This window comes from Amphibalanus amphitrite, unplaced genomic scaffold (assembly GCF_019059575.1).
Source record: "Amphibalanus amphitrite isolate SeventyFive unplaced genomic scaffold, NRLGWU_Aamphi_draft 000915F_arrow, whole genome shotgun sequence".
NCBI classification, from domain to species: Eukaryota; Metazoa; Arthropoda; class Thecostraca; order Balanomorpha; family Balanidae; genus Amphibalanus; species Amphibalanus amphitrite.
The window spans coordinates 116,345-132,651 of record NW_024882409.1 but is presented as its reverse complement, the minus strand read 5'-3'; the positions used below and the strand labels follow the sequence as shown (position 1 = coordinate 132,651).

Sequence of the window (16,307 nt, the reverse complement as noted above, 5' to 3'; positions counted from 1 at the left end):
CGAGACATCTCCTCTAGCCTCACATTCCGTCCGCCAGAGGCGCCACCGTCGGAGGCATCTCTCCTACCCGGCTGGGTCAGCGGTGTTCGTCCCTGGTCCGACTGCAGCGAGCGCCCCCGGTCTACCTCACCGTTATTCCCGGGGTCCAGAGCTGGCAGCGAGCCAACGCCGGCCGGCGCACAGTGGGTAACTGCGGCGCAGACGAGCGAAGACGTGCGATTTGCTGGACGGGCGGGGAGTTTGGTGGGGAGGAGTGAAAAAGGCTGGACTTAACAAAGTGCCGAAGTATGTACCAAAGTCGCTATCAGCTGAATATGTCAGGCATCAGGAAAGATGACGTGTTTGGTGTAGTGTAAAAAACGACAATCTGCGCATGCATCACAAAAACAATTACCGGCGCTCAAGGTGTTATGTAATGTATGTCAGTAGAGAACTGATCATTGATATGTGCTTAACTGAACTTAGCACCACGCTAGCCAAACCGGGGCCTCGTGAAACCTGCAGTGTATTTTATTGCATTGTGTTTGTAATTTGCCAAGTATGAATCGGCGGTTCCTACCAACTCGCGTGCTGTGTTCGTGTGGTTGATGTAGCCTGATAGATTCGGTCGTGTGTTTGGACGCGAACCGGCCCATGCTTTATAAATGGACAGTCGAGAATGACTCACCCCTGGATGCTGACGATATTGCTTTTAGGGGCGAGACAAAACATTCTTGGAATTACATGTGGATTGCGAAGCCTCTGCCAAGAAACAAATGGACAATAACGAGACATGCTTTTTTTAGTTCAGAGGTGTTTAAGTGTTTGTGTATAAATCATTTTATGATAACCGAAGAAGAGCAAATAGATTTACACACACAACGAGCTTCGTATTGAAGCCCTCTAGGAAAATAATGGACAAATCTTGAAGAATGTTCAGACATACTTTTTGAGCCACGACACCATTATTGAATATGTATCAAGCATTGGCATTTTCCCTACAAAAAGACTCGTAACCCGCACGCATCCACTACAATACCCTGAAAACTCAGCCCTACTTCCTCAAGAAAAAAGCCGTTGCTGCCATCAACATTGCAGCCCAACAAACAACTCTCATGACTCGCCACAACAACCGTGCGCCGTCCACCGCCGAACCAACTCGATTCCGTGAGAATCCAGCCAATCACACAGGCGGCAGCGTCCGGAAAATTGTGTGAAGCCCGCCGCGTTCCCGCATCGGTGACCGGCTGCCCGCCGTCACCCGTTGTAGAGAGGACACAACGGTATTGGTCGGGACATGAGGCCCGGACAGGCTACTCAGCTGTCGTGAGGTCCGTAGCGATTGAGGTCGATGCTGTGCTGATTCACAGGGTTCAAGTGATTCACATAATTCGGAACATACCAGCAATCTGAGTAAATTTTGTTAGTGGGGATTTTTAAATATGATTTTATGTTTTAATGATTTGGTATGCGAAATACTTCAATGTTGCAAACTTTGTGATTTTAGGATACCAAGACTTCAGAGGTCATCCGTGGTTGTAATGTTTCATGGGTAGGTAATGCGTCACTCTATATCTTCTTTTATTTTCAGTATAGACTGGTTGAATTGATTCTCGCCGTTTTATTTTAAATTCTTAACAAAAATAATGACAGTACCTAATCGAAAGGGATACGCGGAACCTCTGATAAACTTCAACGAGTAGTGCTATCACTTACATCCACAGTGACGTCACTAACACCTGTATATGACGTCACCGGCACCTGAGGCGGCGGTGTGCCGGTCGGCGTTTTGGGGTCAGCCAGCCACGTGCCTTAGCCGCTGTTCTGTAGCCGTATCGGTGTGTCTAGCCACAGCCAGGCGGGCGGCGCCGAGTGGGCCGCGCAAAGCTGTGTGACCGGTCGGCGGTCGCTGACCGAACCACACGGACGGTCTGCCGGTCGGTCGGTCGACAGACTCGCAAACTAGTCAGGATTGCATACTGCACGGGCGGAACCGGAATCGTACAGGACAGTAGGGTATATGCGTTGAAATGGCAAGGCGTGAGAACCACAAAATTAACGGGAGAGACTGGAAAGTCAGAGCCCCAGGACCGGAATGGTAGGTCAGCTAGGACTACAAATTATACTAACGTGACCAGCTTGATGAACCAAGATAGCAAACTGCAAGATCTCAAGATCTGCACCACCAAGACGAAGCATGCCAACCAGGAGCGGCGGCGCATTCTAAGACATGATGACTACCTACTCGGAGGGTAGAATGTCTAGCCCCAGGAGCGATGTAGCGCCTGACACACTGGCAGAACCGGTCTTGCTCTCTGAGAAATACCAGGGGATCGAGGCCATGGGTGAGGTGTGCAGACGCTCACAGAGAGATGCCACTGCAGGGAGGTCACAGCGAGACAACGGGAGTAGGCTGGGGTGATTACGAGACACCGGGGAACTTATTCTAACGGTGCTCAGCTCGGAAGGAATGGAGGGTAGCTAGCAACACAAAGGTCGGATAGACCGCCAGAGGGTTATTATAAAATACGAGAACAAATGTTTAATCATCATAATGGGTGACTAAAGCCAAAGAGCATTGCAATAGATAATATGGATGCCTACTAAAAAATAAGGTAAAAGAGAGCAGACTAAGATGGGAAAGAAAAAGAAGAGGATGAATAAACGCGTTAATAAATCAATGCGTGGAAAAATATAAATGTAGGTATACGTAGGATATATGCAAATGTCAACAAGTATGATTCTAAAAGCGGTACATTGCATCCAGGAGATCCGTATAAGCATAAACTTCAACATTGCTTTAAAAAAAGTCAGGAAGCCCGGCTCGCGGCGGCAGACAGGAAGTGAGAACCCGTGGTGCCAAGGCGATCCGGGCTCATAATGGCCAAATGCTGGACCACTAAGACAGCCACAGAACTGGTCAGCTCGACTCCAACTAACACGGGAACGGGGCCGGGTGTACCGGTTGTGAGTCTGCATCCGGATTGCGAACGGCGTTAAACACGTCGCGTGTTGGTGGAACGGTGGGGTTGTCGGAGACTGGAGAAATTGTGGAGGACTGGTCGTATAGTGATTGTACTGGTCATACTGCATTCAGGCTGCGAACAATACCTACTTCGGGAAATTTTTAACTTAATTCTTATGATGTTAGTAATTATGATGCTGGTAGGACTGAACAAACCACGACAGTTTAGCGGTTTCATTAGGAATTCGTTATATCAAATGGTCTTGAGAAAAGGAGTAGGCAATTACACGTATGTATTCCGCAAGCGTTTGCATTAAATAAATTGAGAAAAGGTCCACGAAAGCCATTCCCTTTCCCACCAAGCAGACAGGCATGTAGGCAGTGCGAAATGAAGACGAACTAAAAGCATGTGACAACCTTAGATACGATAAAAAGAAGGAACGGGATAAAAGCCTATTGAATCTGAGTGACAGCCTCTTCATTCAAAAGTTCCGTCGATTCTCCTCCGTCATGCTCTCGCTATGTCCTAATCAAACAAATCGCCTGAGTCACCGCTTCGATTGAAGCATTTACCGATTCACAGCGAAAGTCTATCTCCACTTCCGATCGACCACCCACAATATGCGGTCTGCTTCAGGTCAAGCGACACTTTTAACACCTGGGCACATGTGAGGCTTTCACCCTCACCGGCGACCTTCGGGCAAAGGCCCTCCCGCACCGGCCCGTACAACCGTCATGGGAAAATCTGGGGCCATTTGGATTGTCTCGGGTCATCACCGACCACGGAGGGTCAGGAGATATCACCTTACCACTCAGAGGTCGCTGGCTACAAATTTGGCGGCCGGAAGCGGGCTAAAAAGTGAAACGCCGATCGAGCTATGGAGACGTTGAAAGCGGTGGTTGCCAGCCAAGGGAAGAAAGATGTCTGGTGAAGGCAGAAGGCAGAAGGCAGAAAGATGTCTGGTGAAGTTCATAGCTTGGTGGTCAGTGGATGAAAGTATGGAAATGTTTAATGTTAAAGGCAAAAGGCCTGTTGGCCTGTAAAGAAGGGAGAAAAGGAAGCTGGTTAACATTCAGTCACAGAATCATCGTGATTCATTTGCCACATGAAAAAAATAGTCGCTGCTTGTCTGCCAATATAAGTTATTGTCACTTGCCGCTCTGAAAAGTTTATTCACTTGACTTTTACTACTGCTCGGTCATTCCATTCCATTCCATTTGTCTTTTTCCCACCGCCGTCAGAACCCAGCCCATCCATCGCGTCTTGTTGACCGCTTTCAGTACGGTAAGGTATGTCACCGGGCCGGCGCGGCACTGTTCGTCCCCAATGCGTCGCCGCTCGCCGTCTGTGCGCCGTCGCACGCCTCACATGCGTCGTCGCTAGTCTCCCTGTGCGGCTTAGCCAGTCTCCAATGTAGCTCTATGTGTAGCTCGCTTTCAATACGCGTGGCTAGACTCCAACATGTGACGTAGCTCGCCTCCAATACGTCACTGTGTAGAGGTGGCAAAAGTTGAAAATTTTGGGAACCAGACTCGAACCAGACCCGACTGGACATTTTCGGAACCAGTCGGACCCGGTCTAAGTTGGAATCGGAACCAGTTGGACCCGTTCCCCAAAAGTCAATTAATAACTATTTGAAGGTATCATTAGTTGCATCATGTAAGACAGCCTTTTTCTCGCCGGGAATACTCATGAGCTACAGTGTGCAAAGAACATACAACATCAGCAAATGCTTTCTTTCCATCTATAACTTCATATTTTGCAATCATGTGTAGTGTGCAAGGTGTATGGTTTATAGAAGAACCCAGTTGGACCCGTCAGAAAATTTCCAGGAACCAGTCTGGACCCATATGGGTCCAGACTGGTTCTTTGGACCGGGTCCTCGGGTCCACATTTTGCCATCTCTACTCCTGTGCGCCATGGCTCATTTCCAATGCTCCGTAGCTCGTTTCCAATACGCTATCGCACGTCTTCATTGCATGATAGCTCGTCACCCCGTGCGTAATCGTTGGCTCTCTTTGCGCCGTGTCTCGCCTCAAATTCCCTCCCCACTCGCCGTAGCTGGCATGCTGTGCGCCATCGCACGCCTCCAATGCGCCATCGCTCATCTCAAACGCGCCATCGCTCGCCGCCGCTCGCCGGCCGGCGCTCGAGACGCGTGGCTAGCTGCCATGCCTGTGCGCCTCCTCCTCAGGCGCGCCGAGTTCAGTGACCGTCAGCGACCTACCGCCCAGACGCCCTGCTTACGTAAGCAGCTCCACGGGTCTCGCCGACCAATCACAGCGCTCCACTGCGTCACAGGCACGCAGTGACGTACTGAGTGATGGGGAGGAATCGATGGGGTCGGCAGTCGCAGTCGCTTTCATTAGTTGATAAAAAGTTGATTTAAAGTGACCGGACATGTGTGTTGAACATTATGAAACTTTTGGGCATTCTTGAAGACAAATCTTAGAGTTCAGCAGAGGCATGAACAATACATCGAGCTACCTGTATGGTTCGTAGCAGCTTCGTAGCAGATGTAGTAATAAAATGAATGAAATGAATGAAAGATCAGCATCAACTGAACGCCAGCTAATCAAAAAGTGACATAAATTGACTGAATCAACTCCTCGAAACACGAAACTACAATTGGAGTCAGTGGAACAAACGAACACCACAGAGACAAAGACGAAGCCATACCGAGGAGATAACCTAAGAAAAATGGGAAAGTGAAAATAATTAAATATGGTGATGAAATTGACCAGTAACATGGCAGTAAGATGTATTTTTAAATAACAAAATGAGGCCGAAAATATAGAACGAGCTTTCGTCTTACGACATCATCGGGTTCTGGCTTAGCCGAGGCAATCACATTTGAAAAATTGGAACAGAACCAAATATTCACACGTGCACATTGGCCCAGATGGCTTTTGGAGGTCATGTAGCGATACGTATTGCGCAAGAGACGTACACTTAAAAAGACCAATGCAAATATCGGATACAAATCGATACAATTAAACAAGAGCAGACCGCAGCACGCTCGCCGTCACATTCAACTGCATCACACACTGTACCAATATTTAACCATACATGTATGTGGTCATGTAGGCTATACAAGTAGTATCCTTACAATAGTTACAGTACCCCAAATCGTATACAAGTGGTCATATAAACTACACAAGTGTGTGTGTGGGGGGGGGGGGGGGGGCTGTGTGTTTGTGTTGGGTGCTCGTGCGCTAGAGCCTAGTGTGTTAAAGGCCACGAGCTTTGCATTGTGTTCAGGCTAGGCCGAAGGTTTCTGATGTGGATTGATTCCATTATTTTTACTTCCGCGCAATCTTTACCTGTATCTAGAATTTCTATGCGGAAGGAGTTGTTAATGTCACTATTGGAAAGGTCGTTGTGAGAGTGCAAGATATGCTCGCCTAGTGGTGTGTCTAGCTTTCTTAGACGTGCGTTACTCAGATGTTCGTTGAATCTGTAGCGAACTGGTCTCGTGCATTCTCCTATGTAGGTTTCCGCACGTTCTGCTGTCTCGCATGGCTTACACGTGATTTTGTACACTGCGTTTCTCGTACTGCATTTTTAATAAAATAATGGAATAAAATATATTATATTTTATTTATTAAATTTTTTATTAAAATTTAATAAATTAATAAAATTAATAAATTAAAAATTAATAAATTTTTAAATTAATTAAAAAAATTAATTAAAAAAAATTATCATTAAAAAAAATTAATTTTAAATTAATTAATAAATTAAAAATTAATAAAATTAATTAATAAATTATTATTAAAATTTTAATAAAATAATGGAATCAATCCACATCAGAAACCTTCGGCCTAGCCTGAACACAATGCAAAGCTCGTGGCCTTTAACACACTAGGCTCTAGCGCACGAGCACCCAACACAAACACACAGCCCCCCCCCCACACACACACTTGTGTAGTTTATATGACCACTTGTATACGATTTGGGGTACTGTAACTATTGTAAGGATACTACTTGTATAGCCTACATGACCACATACATGTATGGTTAAATATTGGTACAGTGTGTGATGCAGTTGAATGTGACGGCGAGCGTGCTGCGGTCTGCTCTTGTTTAATTGTATCGATTTGTATCCGATATTTGCATTGGTCTTTTTAAGTGTACGTCTCTTGCGCAATACGTATCGCTACATGACCTCCAAAAGCCATCTGGGCCAATGTGCACGTGTGAATATTTGGTTCTGTTCCAATTTTTCAAATGTGATTGCCTCGGCTAAGCCAGAACCCGATGATGTCGTAAGACGAAAGCTCGTTCTATATTTTCGGCCTCATTTTGTTATTTAAAAATACATCTTACTGCCATGTTACTGGTCAATTTCATCACCATATTTAATTATTTGATCATGGCAAAACCGACCATTCAATACATCAAAAGTGAAAATAAGTGGAACGCACTGCCGCCCCGCGTCTCAGCGGGAGAGCCGCTGGTGGTTTCGAGGGAATGTCATGCTCGCCTCACCGGGGAGTGTGCTGAGCCAGCCCGAGGGCGTCCAACTTCCGGTGTCCCACTTAGCGCGTGCATGAGATGAATACGAGATGAAGGTGGTGCCAACTGAAAGTCCTCCCCCCCTCTCTCTCTCTCTCCGTACCTCCATGCGTCTTTCTTTCTCCCTCTTTCTGATCGTAGTCCCGTTTTTCTCTCTGTTTCTCTTTGCTCGTGTGTTTGTTGGTTGCTCGTTTCTTTTCCTTTCCCCTTTTCTTGTTTTACTCTCCAAGATCCTTTTTTCCGCGTTAAGCCTCTCTTTTTGTTCTCTATCTCTCAGCATGCATCTCTCATAAGTTATATTCTCCAGCACCATTGACCACACATGCGTATTCTCACTCTCAAGCTAATGCTAAGTGAAAACGGATTGTGCACATTTGACATTTTTAGATGCATCCTTTGCATTTTGAGGAGCATCAATCTGAATGGCTATCGATCTGAGTCTCCAACCTCTTTTCTTCCGACTGGACCGGGCTGTCAGTTATGTAATGCTCCATTAACGTTCTTCAGCCTACTTTGATGTGAACTGAGGCCATACGTTATATAACAATTCTAGATGTTTCCTAGACTTCACTCTCTAACAACTAGGCCCTACCTGTCTACAGAGTCCATGACCAATAATTCAAAATGGCATCCCCAATTTTGAGAGGCACAATTCTTGTTTCCCCGTTTTTCAAACCGGGCCGTTCTAAGGATTTAAACACAAAAGAGACGACTGGTGAGGCTAGTTCGTCATCCTTCCCTGCGATTATCCCCCATGGAACCCAAGATTACCCTTTTTCTCCCGAAGTTTTTGCCTCAACCTCACCACATTCATACCCCTACTCTCCCAATCCAATTCCAGCTCTCAGTCCAGCGCTCAGTATGTCTGTCTCCAGCGAGGCCTGGGAGACCTCGAAACCCACACGGGATAGCAGAGACGACCACGCCTCACTCACGACTGAGTCACGAACCAATAGATAACGCCCCATATCGTGTCCCTGTGACGTCAGGATGAAAGTGCAAGAACAGCCATATGTACTGTTGTATCCATAGACAAAAACGATCCGGTTAGAGCGGTCGCTTGCTAAAAGGCTTGAGTGGTGACCAATTCATGGTCTCTCTCTCTCTCTCTCTCTCTCTCTCTCTCTCTCTCTCTCTCTCTCTCTCTCTCTCTCTCTCTCTCTCTCTCTCTCTCTCTCTCTGTGTCTCTTTCTCTCTCTCTCTCTCTCTCTCTCTCTCTCTCTCTCTCTCTCTCTCTCTCTCTCTCTCTCTCTCTCTCTCTCTCTCTTTCTCTTCTTAGCCACTCCCATAAATCCTTCTGCGCGGTGGCCTTCACCTTTCTGCCTTAGAGCGTGGTAACTCACTGGCAATATCCCAAGGTAGATCAGCCACAGGGAGTCAATCGCAACTCCAAAAATACTTCTCTGATAAAGTAACAGTGCCGCCCGCGTTGTGGCAGACTTACCTTTGACAGAGTTCAGCAGCTTTGTCCCAGGAGTGGTGAATGTTGAAGAAACGGTAACAGTGCTGGCCTCTCAGCATCCAGTCTGAAATAAAAACATTCAATTAGATATAAGTGACACAAAAGTGACAGCAATATCGGTAGCAAACAGTGAAACTACTGAACTTCGACGAGATGCTTATGTGAAACGCACACTTTCCTTCATTACCTACTGTGACGTGCGATTGAATTTAACTGTGATCGATTGAATTCCCTCTTTGATGATTTGATCAGTGAATTAATATCTCGTCCTCTTCCGTATCAGCTTATGATACCAGCATCAAACAACCCACGTATGTACCCATAAGGCTAAGGCATATGTAACAGATTTTGCAGCTTTTTAAAAGTGCAAGTGTCCATACATTCCTCGATGAGCAGATATACCCCTCAAAACACACATCAGATCCTATCATGAGCACAGCGACAGGATTTACCTCAACATCTAACTCCATTCTACCAGTTTTGTGCAGACGTCGTGTGCCTGCTATCTCCCGTGAAATCGCCGCTAGATAATCCCACCGCCATCTAGGTCAGTGACCTTTTCACACATGAGACGGTGCATCGTTTCCGTCACCGTGGATGGGTAGCCATCTGAACCGGAAAGTGTCAAAACCCTTCATCAGGGTCGCGGAGGGACAGTGACTGTCAGGAAATGCTCATTGTGCTCAGCAGAAATACAGAACAACTGTTAACGTCGAAAACTAGGGTTACTTTGGAACAAATAATCAATCACGGCACAAAAAATGAAAAAAAGTCTCCCGAAGTTTCGACACCACACACCATGATGTGCGTTTCAATTTTCAAAGGTATTGTGTCAAAATGTGAATTATTCCTTACAGTTTAAAGAATAAATTTTCCACATTCAGACATATATCAGTGCAATGTAATAGCGTACAGCACTGCCCGATGCAGTACATAGTGCAAAAAGGACGTTCCGTACGAAATAAATAGCAGCCATCAGTTCCCGACCTATGCAGCATTGAAGTTCCTAACACTGGTGCTAGTGGCCTATGCAGCGCTGCGGTCTCCAGATCCCGTCCAACGTTACATAACGGTCTCCGAATATGGTGTTAATGTGCTGTGCGTGACTGCAGTCTCCAAATGGTGGTACTGCCCCACACATTAATGCAGTCTCCGGCGGTCGGGCTATTTGTGCGTTGGAGTTACGGAAATTGGTGTTTGCGTCGTACACACCGTCAAGGTCCCCAAGGTTAGCACCCCACGCAGCGTTGCAGTCCCCACGGATGCCGTACCACGTACGACTGCAGTCGACAAAATGTTGTCATGTGTTGTTTTATGCCTCACTGCAGCATATTTTCCCAAGATTGCTTCTATCGTCTTGTTTTGTTTGTTTTGTTTATTGGGGTTTTTGGGCGCGCCGACTGCACAGGTCAATTTTCGCCCATTTGCTTCTATTGTCGGCAATAGCGACAAAAACGCTTTAAGTCAAAGTGCAGTTTTAATAGGCAGTCAGTACTGTAACCGCCATCTAAAATCAGTATGATTTCGACGCATGCCATCATCGGACGCTGATTTTTAGGACTTTTCATAATTACCGGACGCTACTGAGGTTTTAGTGAGCCGAGCGATTCACACACATAAGAAAAAAAATCATTTCTACGTGCTAAGTTATGACATACGTCCTATGCTGTTACAGGTGGGCAGCACTGAACATAGACAAAATGCCAACGACCAAGTTTCCGCAGCGCCCCGGTCTGCGCCGGGCGCCGGTGCCAGCCACTGATTTTAGTCCACCGGTGCGTGACTTGTGGTAGCTGCTCGAGCGAGATTCGTCCTCTGCGGCGCGAGGAGGGTGCGACCAGTCAGTGACCCCACCGGAGGACACTGAATAAAACATGAGTGGCGAGGCTGCCGAGACGGCCAGTGTCCACCAGTTCGACACAGAATGACATTCGACGGCCATCAGTCCCGTTGAGGCACTAGAGGCGTGTTGCAGTGCGTGCCAGTATCTGTCGCTGCGCTTTGCAATACATTTTAAACGCAGGAAACTTAATCCAAGCTCAATTTCTAAGGTATAGTAAAAAAAAAGAATCTTTCCACTGCAAGCACCCACCCCTTCCCGGAAAAGATGCTGCTTTGATTCATGACTCTATGGAGTCGTATTTGAAAGGTTTGGCAAGCCTATACCGGATCACATGTTACAATCTGATACTGATATCCAAGTGCTTTGGGGAATACGTCATCCATTCCGATGTTTGTATATGACAAAATCGACTAATGTTGTTTCTTGTACTATCTAAACCATTGCTAGAGAGTTAAAAGGTAACGAGCAATTATATTTATGGTGAAATAAATCACCTTTCACTGAATGATGTAATGCATGCAATATGTGTAACAAAATAAGTGCGCTCACTTCAAAGGGAGATATCAATAAATCCCTGATAAGTGATCATTGACAATGATCTGTACCAACATAACTGGTGATATAACGGACAAATAACCGATAATACGAAAGGTGATATCAGCAACGACCATTAGCCAAAACATAACCGGGACTGGTTTGTTGTTGGATATATTCAAATAGTACCGAGTGGATTACGTAACCATGCTCTAGTACCGGACTGAAGCGGCGGTATTTTTAGTACAAGTCTGTTTTATAGAGAGAGAGCATTACTTACTTTCCTGCTCAGGCTCAGCACTTTCAAGCTCAGCAAAATCAAAGGAAGTGGGATTCGATTACTATATTTAAATAAATAAACTATTTGAGGAGTGTGTTCATCTGCAGCATTCAATGCCACCTCTCTAGCTCCGCCAATGACCCCTCGCCTGGCCTGCGTGCCCCCCTAGCGCACTTACCCTGAGGGCACTCAAAGAAGCTACCCTCCGAGGCGGACTCAGACAGGGAGAGGGTGAGTGCCGCCGATAGGAGGCCCACCCACAGCAGGTAGGCTCTCATGGTGTGGCCCTGAAACGACAGACATGTGTGAGTGACAGATGACGTACAAATGACAAATGACTCCGGGTTGAAATGACAGATATACCCAACAAGTGATAAACTTGACATCTGTACTAACAACCACAGCAAATTCGGTTTGCAATGCATCAATGGCAATTTGGGCAATTAGTGACACATGCTAGACACCGGCGTCCGGCATTGGTGACAAAATGACATACAGAAGCAGTCGTACAAGCGACAGCTAAAGGATTGACGTTAACTGGTAAAGCACGAACCAATCATTCACATCATACGATAAAAACCCAGAAAGACCAGCATATTTTGCGGGCATATCCATGGCTCGACAAAAACAATAGGCCCTAAGAACTAACTTTCACTAGGGGCTCCTATTGTTGGGACTCAATGTATGCAATATGCATGCCTGCTGAATGGAAATTCCTACCCATAAACTTCTTGTCACGCCCATGCCTTGAATTAAAAATTAAGAAATTCAATGGGCAGCAACGGCATTGCTGGCCGCTGAGACGGGGCCATGAGGCCATGGCCGCCTTTAGGGCCCGATATTTAGCGGTGAGGTATGCTTATGGTAGTGCGAGTGAAGAATTAAGTACCTGACCATTGGTGACCCGCCTCCTTTCAGCCTCTATCGCGTAGCCTACAAGGGTCTCCAATGAACAGTGAGCGTGAATATAAGACTCAATGCAGCAACGCTAGCATTGGTTGTGCTTACGTAAACCATTAATCTGATCCTTGTCCTGCGTTTTTCTTGTATCTTTACTTTGAAATAAAACGAACGTAGGTACCGTGATAATATTTTCCCACCATTTCGCACTTTATTACCTCCAAGTGTTACGTGAACTGCCAGAGTGTTTTCTTAACCAGCCAATATGAATACAACGTAAGGTATTTAATTTTTATAACAACTGAAAACGTTAAAGATCACTTATAAAGCCATTAGAATGAAATAAGCAGACCCAGCTCAGAGTTATGATTCTCGCAAATACGCTTGCGTTGACAGACTATGCCGAATTACTGTTTTTGTAAATTAATAGCTCAGTATAACTTGAACTTGAATTCGGCTGACCAAACCTTGACCACTGGCTAAACCTCTAACTAATGCTGACTTAGGTTGACCTCAAAGGTCAAGTTAAAGTTCTACCTTTCAGGTCAGGGGATTGCTTTTGCACTAAGTAATTGTTGTAGTGATTTCAAATAAGCACCGTGGCGCCACTAATGGCAAAACACCCCACTACAGTTCACTTGTTACATAAGCATTACCCAAAGAGCGGATCAGTATTCGGTATCATTACATGGCTCGACCCATAATTTATTCGAGAAAAAAAGTTCCAAAGGTCACTTTAAAGTCCAAAAGACGTTTCGTTTAAATGCCTCCTTCGGAAGTATTTTCTTCCGTTCACGGCCGTACGAAGCCACGAACTCTTGTGGTTCCGCAGAGGCTAGCGCATGACGTCATAGGTCAATGGCCACCTGACCTGGTTAGAAAATGAAACCGGTTTCCAAAGGTGCGACCTTAACCAAAGGCAGTGCAGATATGCCTTATCCCTCGCCGGACCTATTGGTTTTCTACATACGCGCCGGCCGAGGGGGGGGGGGGCGGGTACGACCCCCCCTCGCCGTTTCGCCCCTGGTGGAGCTAGCGCGTCGCGGAAAAAAACGAGCGTGTGCGCCGTTACAAGACGCAGAGATTGGTACCCGATTTTAAGGTCCTAGGTCAACCGGTGACCTCTAAGGTCAGGTCAAGTGCCCCAGGGTACGGTTTAGTTTTTGGTGAATAACTTCGCAAAAAACGGCCGCAGAGCCGCGATTTTGGCAGCATCGTGTTCGCCTTGCTCAGGCGCGTCGAATGATATACTTTTTGTTCGGGTCAGGTCAACTTAGGGTGTTGACCTCAGGTCAAGGTCAGGTCAGCACCCCCGGGTCACGAAGTTGGTCGAAAGAGGTCATGTCGCATATCATTCGATTCGGCAGGTCTTCCTGAGTCCATTGGTGGCTTTCCCGACTCGCCAGCTCAATTTGATCGGGAGTTATTGACGAAAAACTAATATGACCTTGATGACGTCATAAATGACGTCACGGAAGGTCAACATTGCAAAAGTGACGCATCTATCCTTGCAAGGAGTGCATCAAATCACGATTCTGTGTGCTTGAGATAGTTGGAGATCGTTCCCGGCGCCAGAATAGCAGTTTGAATTTTTCCCCATTGACTTATAATAGTGAGGTCACGAAAATGACCTGACCTCATATGACCTATAGGAAAAATCCGAGATATACAAGTTGTGAGACTCATAATGGATACTAGATCCTGCAAGTTTCATTTCCCTGTGACATCTCCTCTGGCAGTGAGGGCGTTGCGAAGTTGCGACATCTGAAGACCGTGCAGAGGTTCACTTATGACGTCATAGGTCAGTGACCTGACCTGACCCAAAAATGCGGTTGGTGTCAAAAGATGCGGCTTGGATCAAAGGTCAGGTATGCCAAGTTTCAGCTCTCTATCGCCAGCGTGTTCGGAGCTATCGCGAAAAAACCCTATGGGGGGGGCGGCACCCGCCCCCCCCCCCCTCGGCCGGCGAGGGTTATTTCGCCTTCTATTTCTCATTTCTTGAGCGATTGCGAAAAGAATACGAGGTCTGAGTATCACAACATATCCTCATTAGGGGTCATGCGAGCAGCCAACACACAAAAAAGTTTTTTCACCGAACTATGATTCATTATAACAATTTTTCCGTCTACAACACGATTAATTTCCCAAAAGCTTCGGGGTAGGCATTTGAGCGGATTTAACAGTTTTCGTCGACATAACAACGCAAAAGAATTATGAATAAAGTGTGTACCTCAATGAGTTTTCGAACGAGCACTCATTGTTCACCGCATTTTTAAATATTAAAACTTCTGTTGATCTCCTTTGCGATTGCACTTCTGATTCACTGCACTCATCCTACATATATTTAGTAATTTCGGCTATATCATCATCCTTCGCTTCGCTGGTTGCTTCAATGCCGTTTCGACCTCGTTCCTGAGTCGTTTCTGCACTGATAAGCAGAATATGATCAGGTATAATAAAAATCCGATCAAAACACATCCGCAAACGCATTGGCGGCCCCAGCCGGGGCATCAAAGGGGATGGGGCAAACCGCAATCGTTGATCGGGTGTTCACTGTCCATTTCTCAGGTATACAAATTCCGATTAAAACACATCCATATACGCGTTGGCGGCCCCAGCCGAGGAATCAGAGGAGATGGGGCAAACCGTTGTTTGTTTGTTTGTTGGGGGTTAGGGGCGCGCCGACTGCGAGGTCATTTTGCGAAGCCGTAATCGAAGGTCGGGTGTCCACTGTTCATTTCTTGCCATGTGGCATGCACTGCCTTTGGCTGTTAAAAGCTGAGTTGTATGTGGATAGGAAGGCGGAAGCCACGGCTTTCATGCCAGATAACACGCAGACGCAACCACTCACGTCTCACGCACGCTTCACCTGACGTGCGATTTTGCGGTGAACTTCCGGGACAGGACCTTCACACGTACACTCGCTCACAAAACCAAGTCACACAGTCCCGATTCACCTATGTGCGGCGTCTCGGTTCACCCACCTTTTTGGTGCAATCCGTCAGTTAGGTGGTGGCTCTAGCGAACTGGAAGACGGCACGGGCGTCGCGGACCTCCCCACCACGGGGCCTCTGGGCCGAGACTGCGCGCTCGGTCAGCCGGAGCCCTCTCCGACGAGCACCGCCGCCGCCGCCGCCGCCGCCGCCGCCCGGGGCAGCAGCGGCGGCGGGCGGCGGCACCGCAGAAGATGGTCACCACCAATAAGGACCAGTTTACCCAGCGAGCGGGCGGAATTTCGCCCGTCAGAGCACTGAGATTAACTCGGCTCGCGGGCGCGGAATGACCGGAGCGGGACGGTAAGGGCGATGACCAGGCGGTCACCCGCAGCCAAACAGCGCGCAACGCAGACGATTCTCGACCCTATTGTCCGGCCGGCGAGATGTTTGCTGAAAACTGAGGAGGCTGGATACGAGGACGGCAAACCACGGACGAAAAAAAAAAACGGAAGGAGGATCAGCGAAGAACAATTTTGCAGCTGGCGCACCTGTGAAAGTCGTGTTTTACACGATCGCTGTAGCGCTTCAACTACTTTTCTTTTCGATCACGTTTAGATACCTGAGCAGTGATTGCGCATCAGATGATTTCCTATAGTTGATCCGGCGTCTTGCAGTCATTTCTGAGGAATGCAATGCATCAGTCTTCCAGGAATCTGTTCCGGATCTTTCGTGAATCATGACTGTCCGTACTGGTTGACCTCAGACTATGTCGTGCGAATGCGATTCCTATCAGAGAACAGCCGTTTCCATTCATTTAAACGGCAAGTTTACTTAGCGGCCGTAAACAGTTATGCACTGATGGCCATAATTGATTTGTTAGTGGTTGCAAGGT

At 47.0% G+C, this 16,307-nt stretch overlaps 1 protein-coding gene across 1 annotated transcript in view; it reads right to left on the bottom strand.

The window, feature by feature from the left end:
* LOC122368017 overlaps positions 1–15,578 on the bottom strand; it is a 94,982-nt gene extending 79,404 nt beyond the window's left edge. The window contains exons 1-3 of the mRNA XM_043341606.1: positions 15,464–15,578; positions 11,758–11,866; positions 8,905–8,986 (exon numbers count right to left, since the gene is read on the bottom strand). Coding sequence (XP_043197541.1) covers positions 8,905–8,986; positions 11,758–11,857 — 182 coding nt within the window. The 5' untranslated portion in view covers positions 11,858–11,866; positions 15,464–15,578. The remainder of the gene's footprint in view (positions 1–8,904; positions 8,987–11,757; positions 11,867–15,463) is intronic.
* Positions 15,579–16,307: the final 729 nt, after the last annotated feature.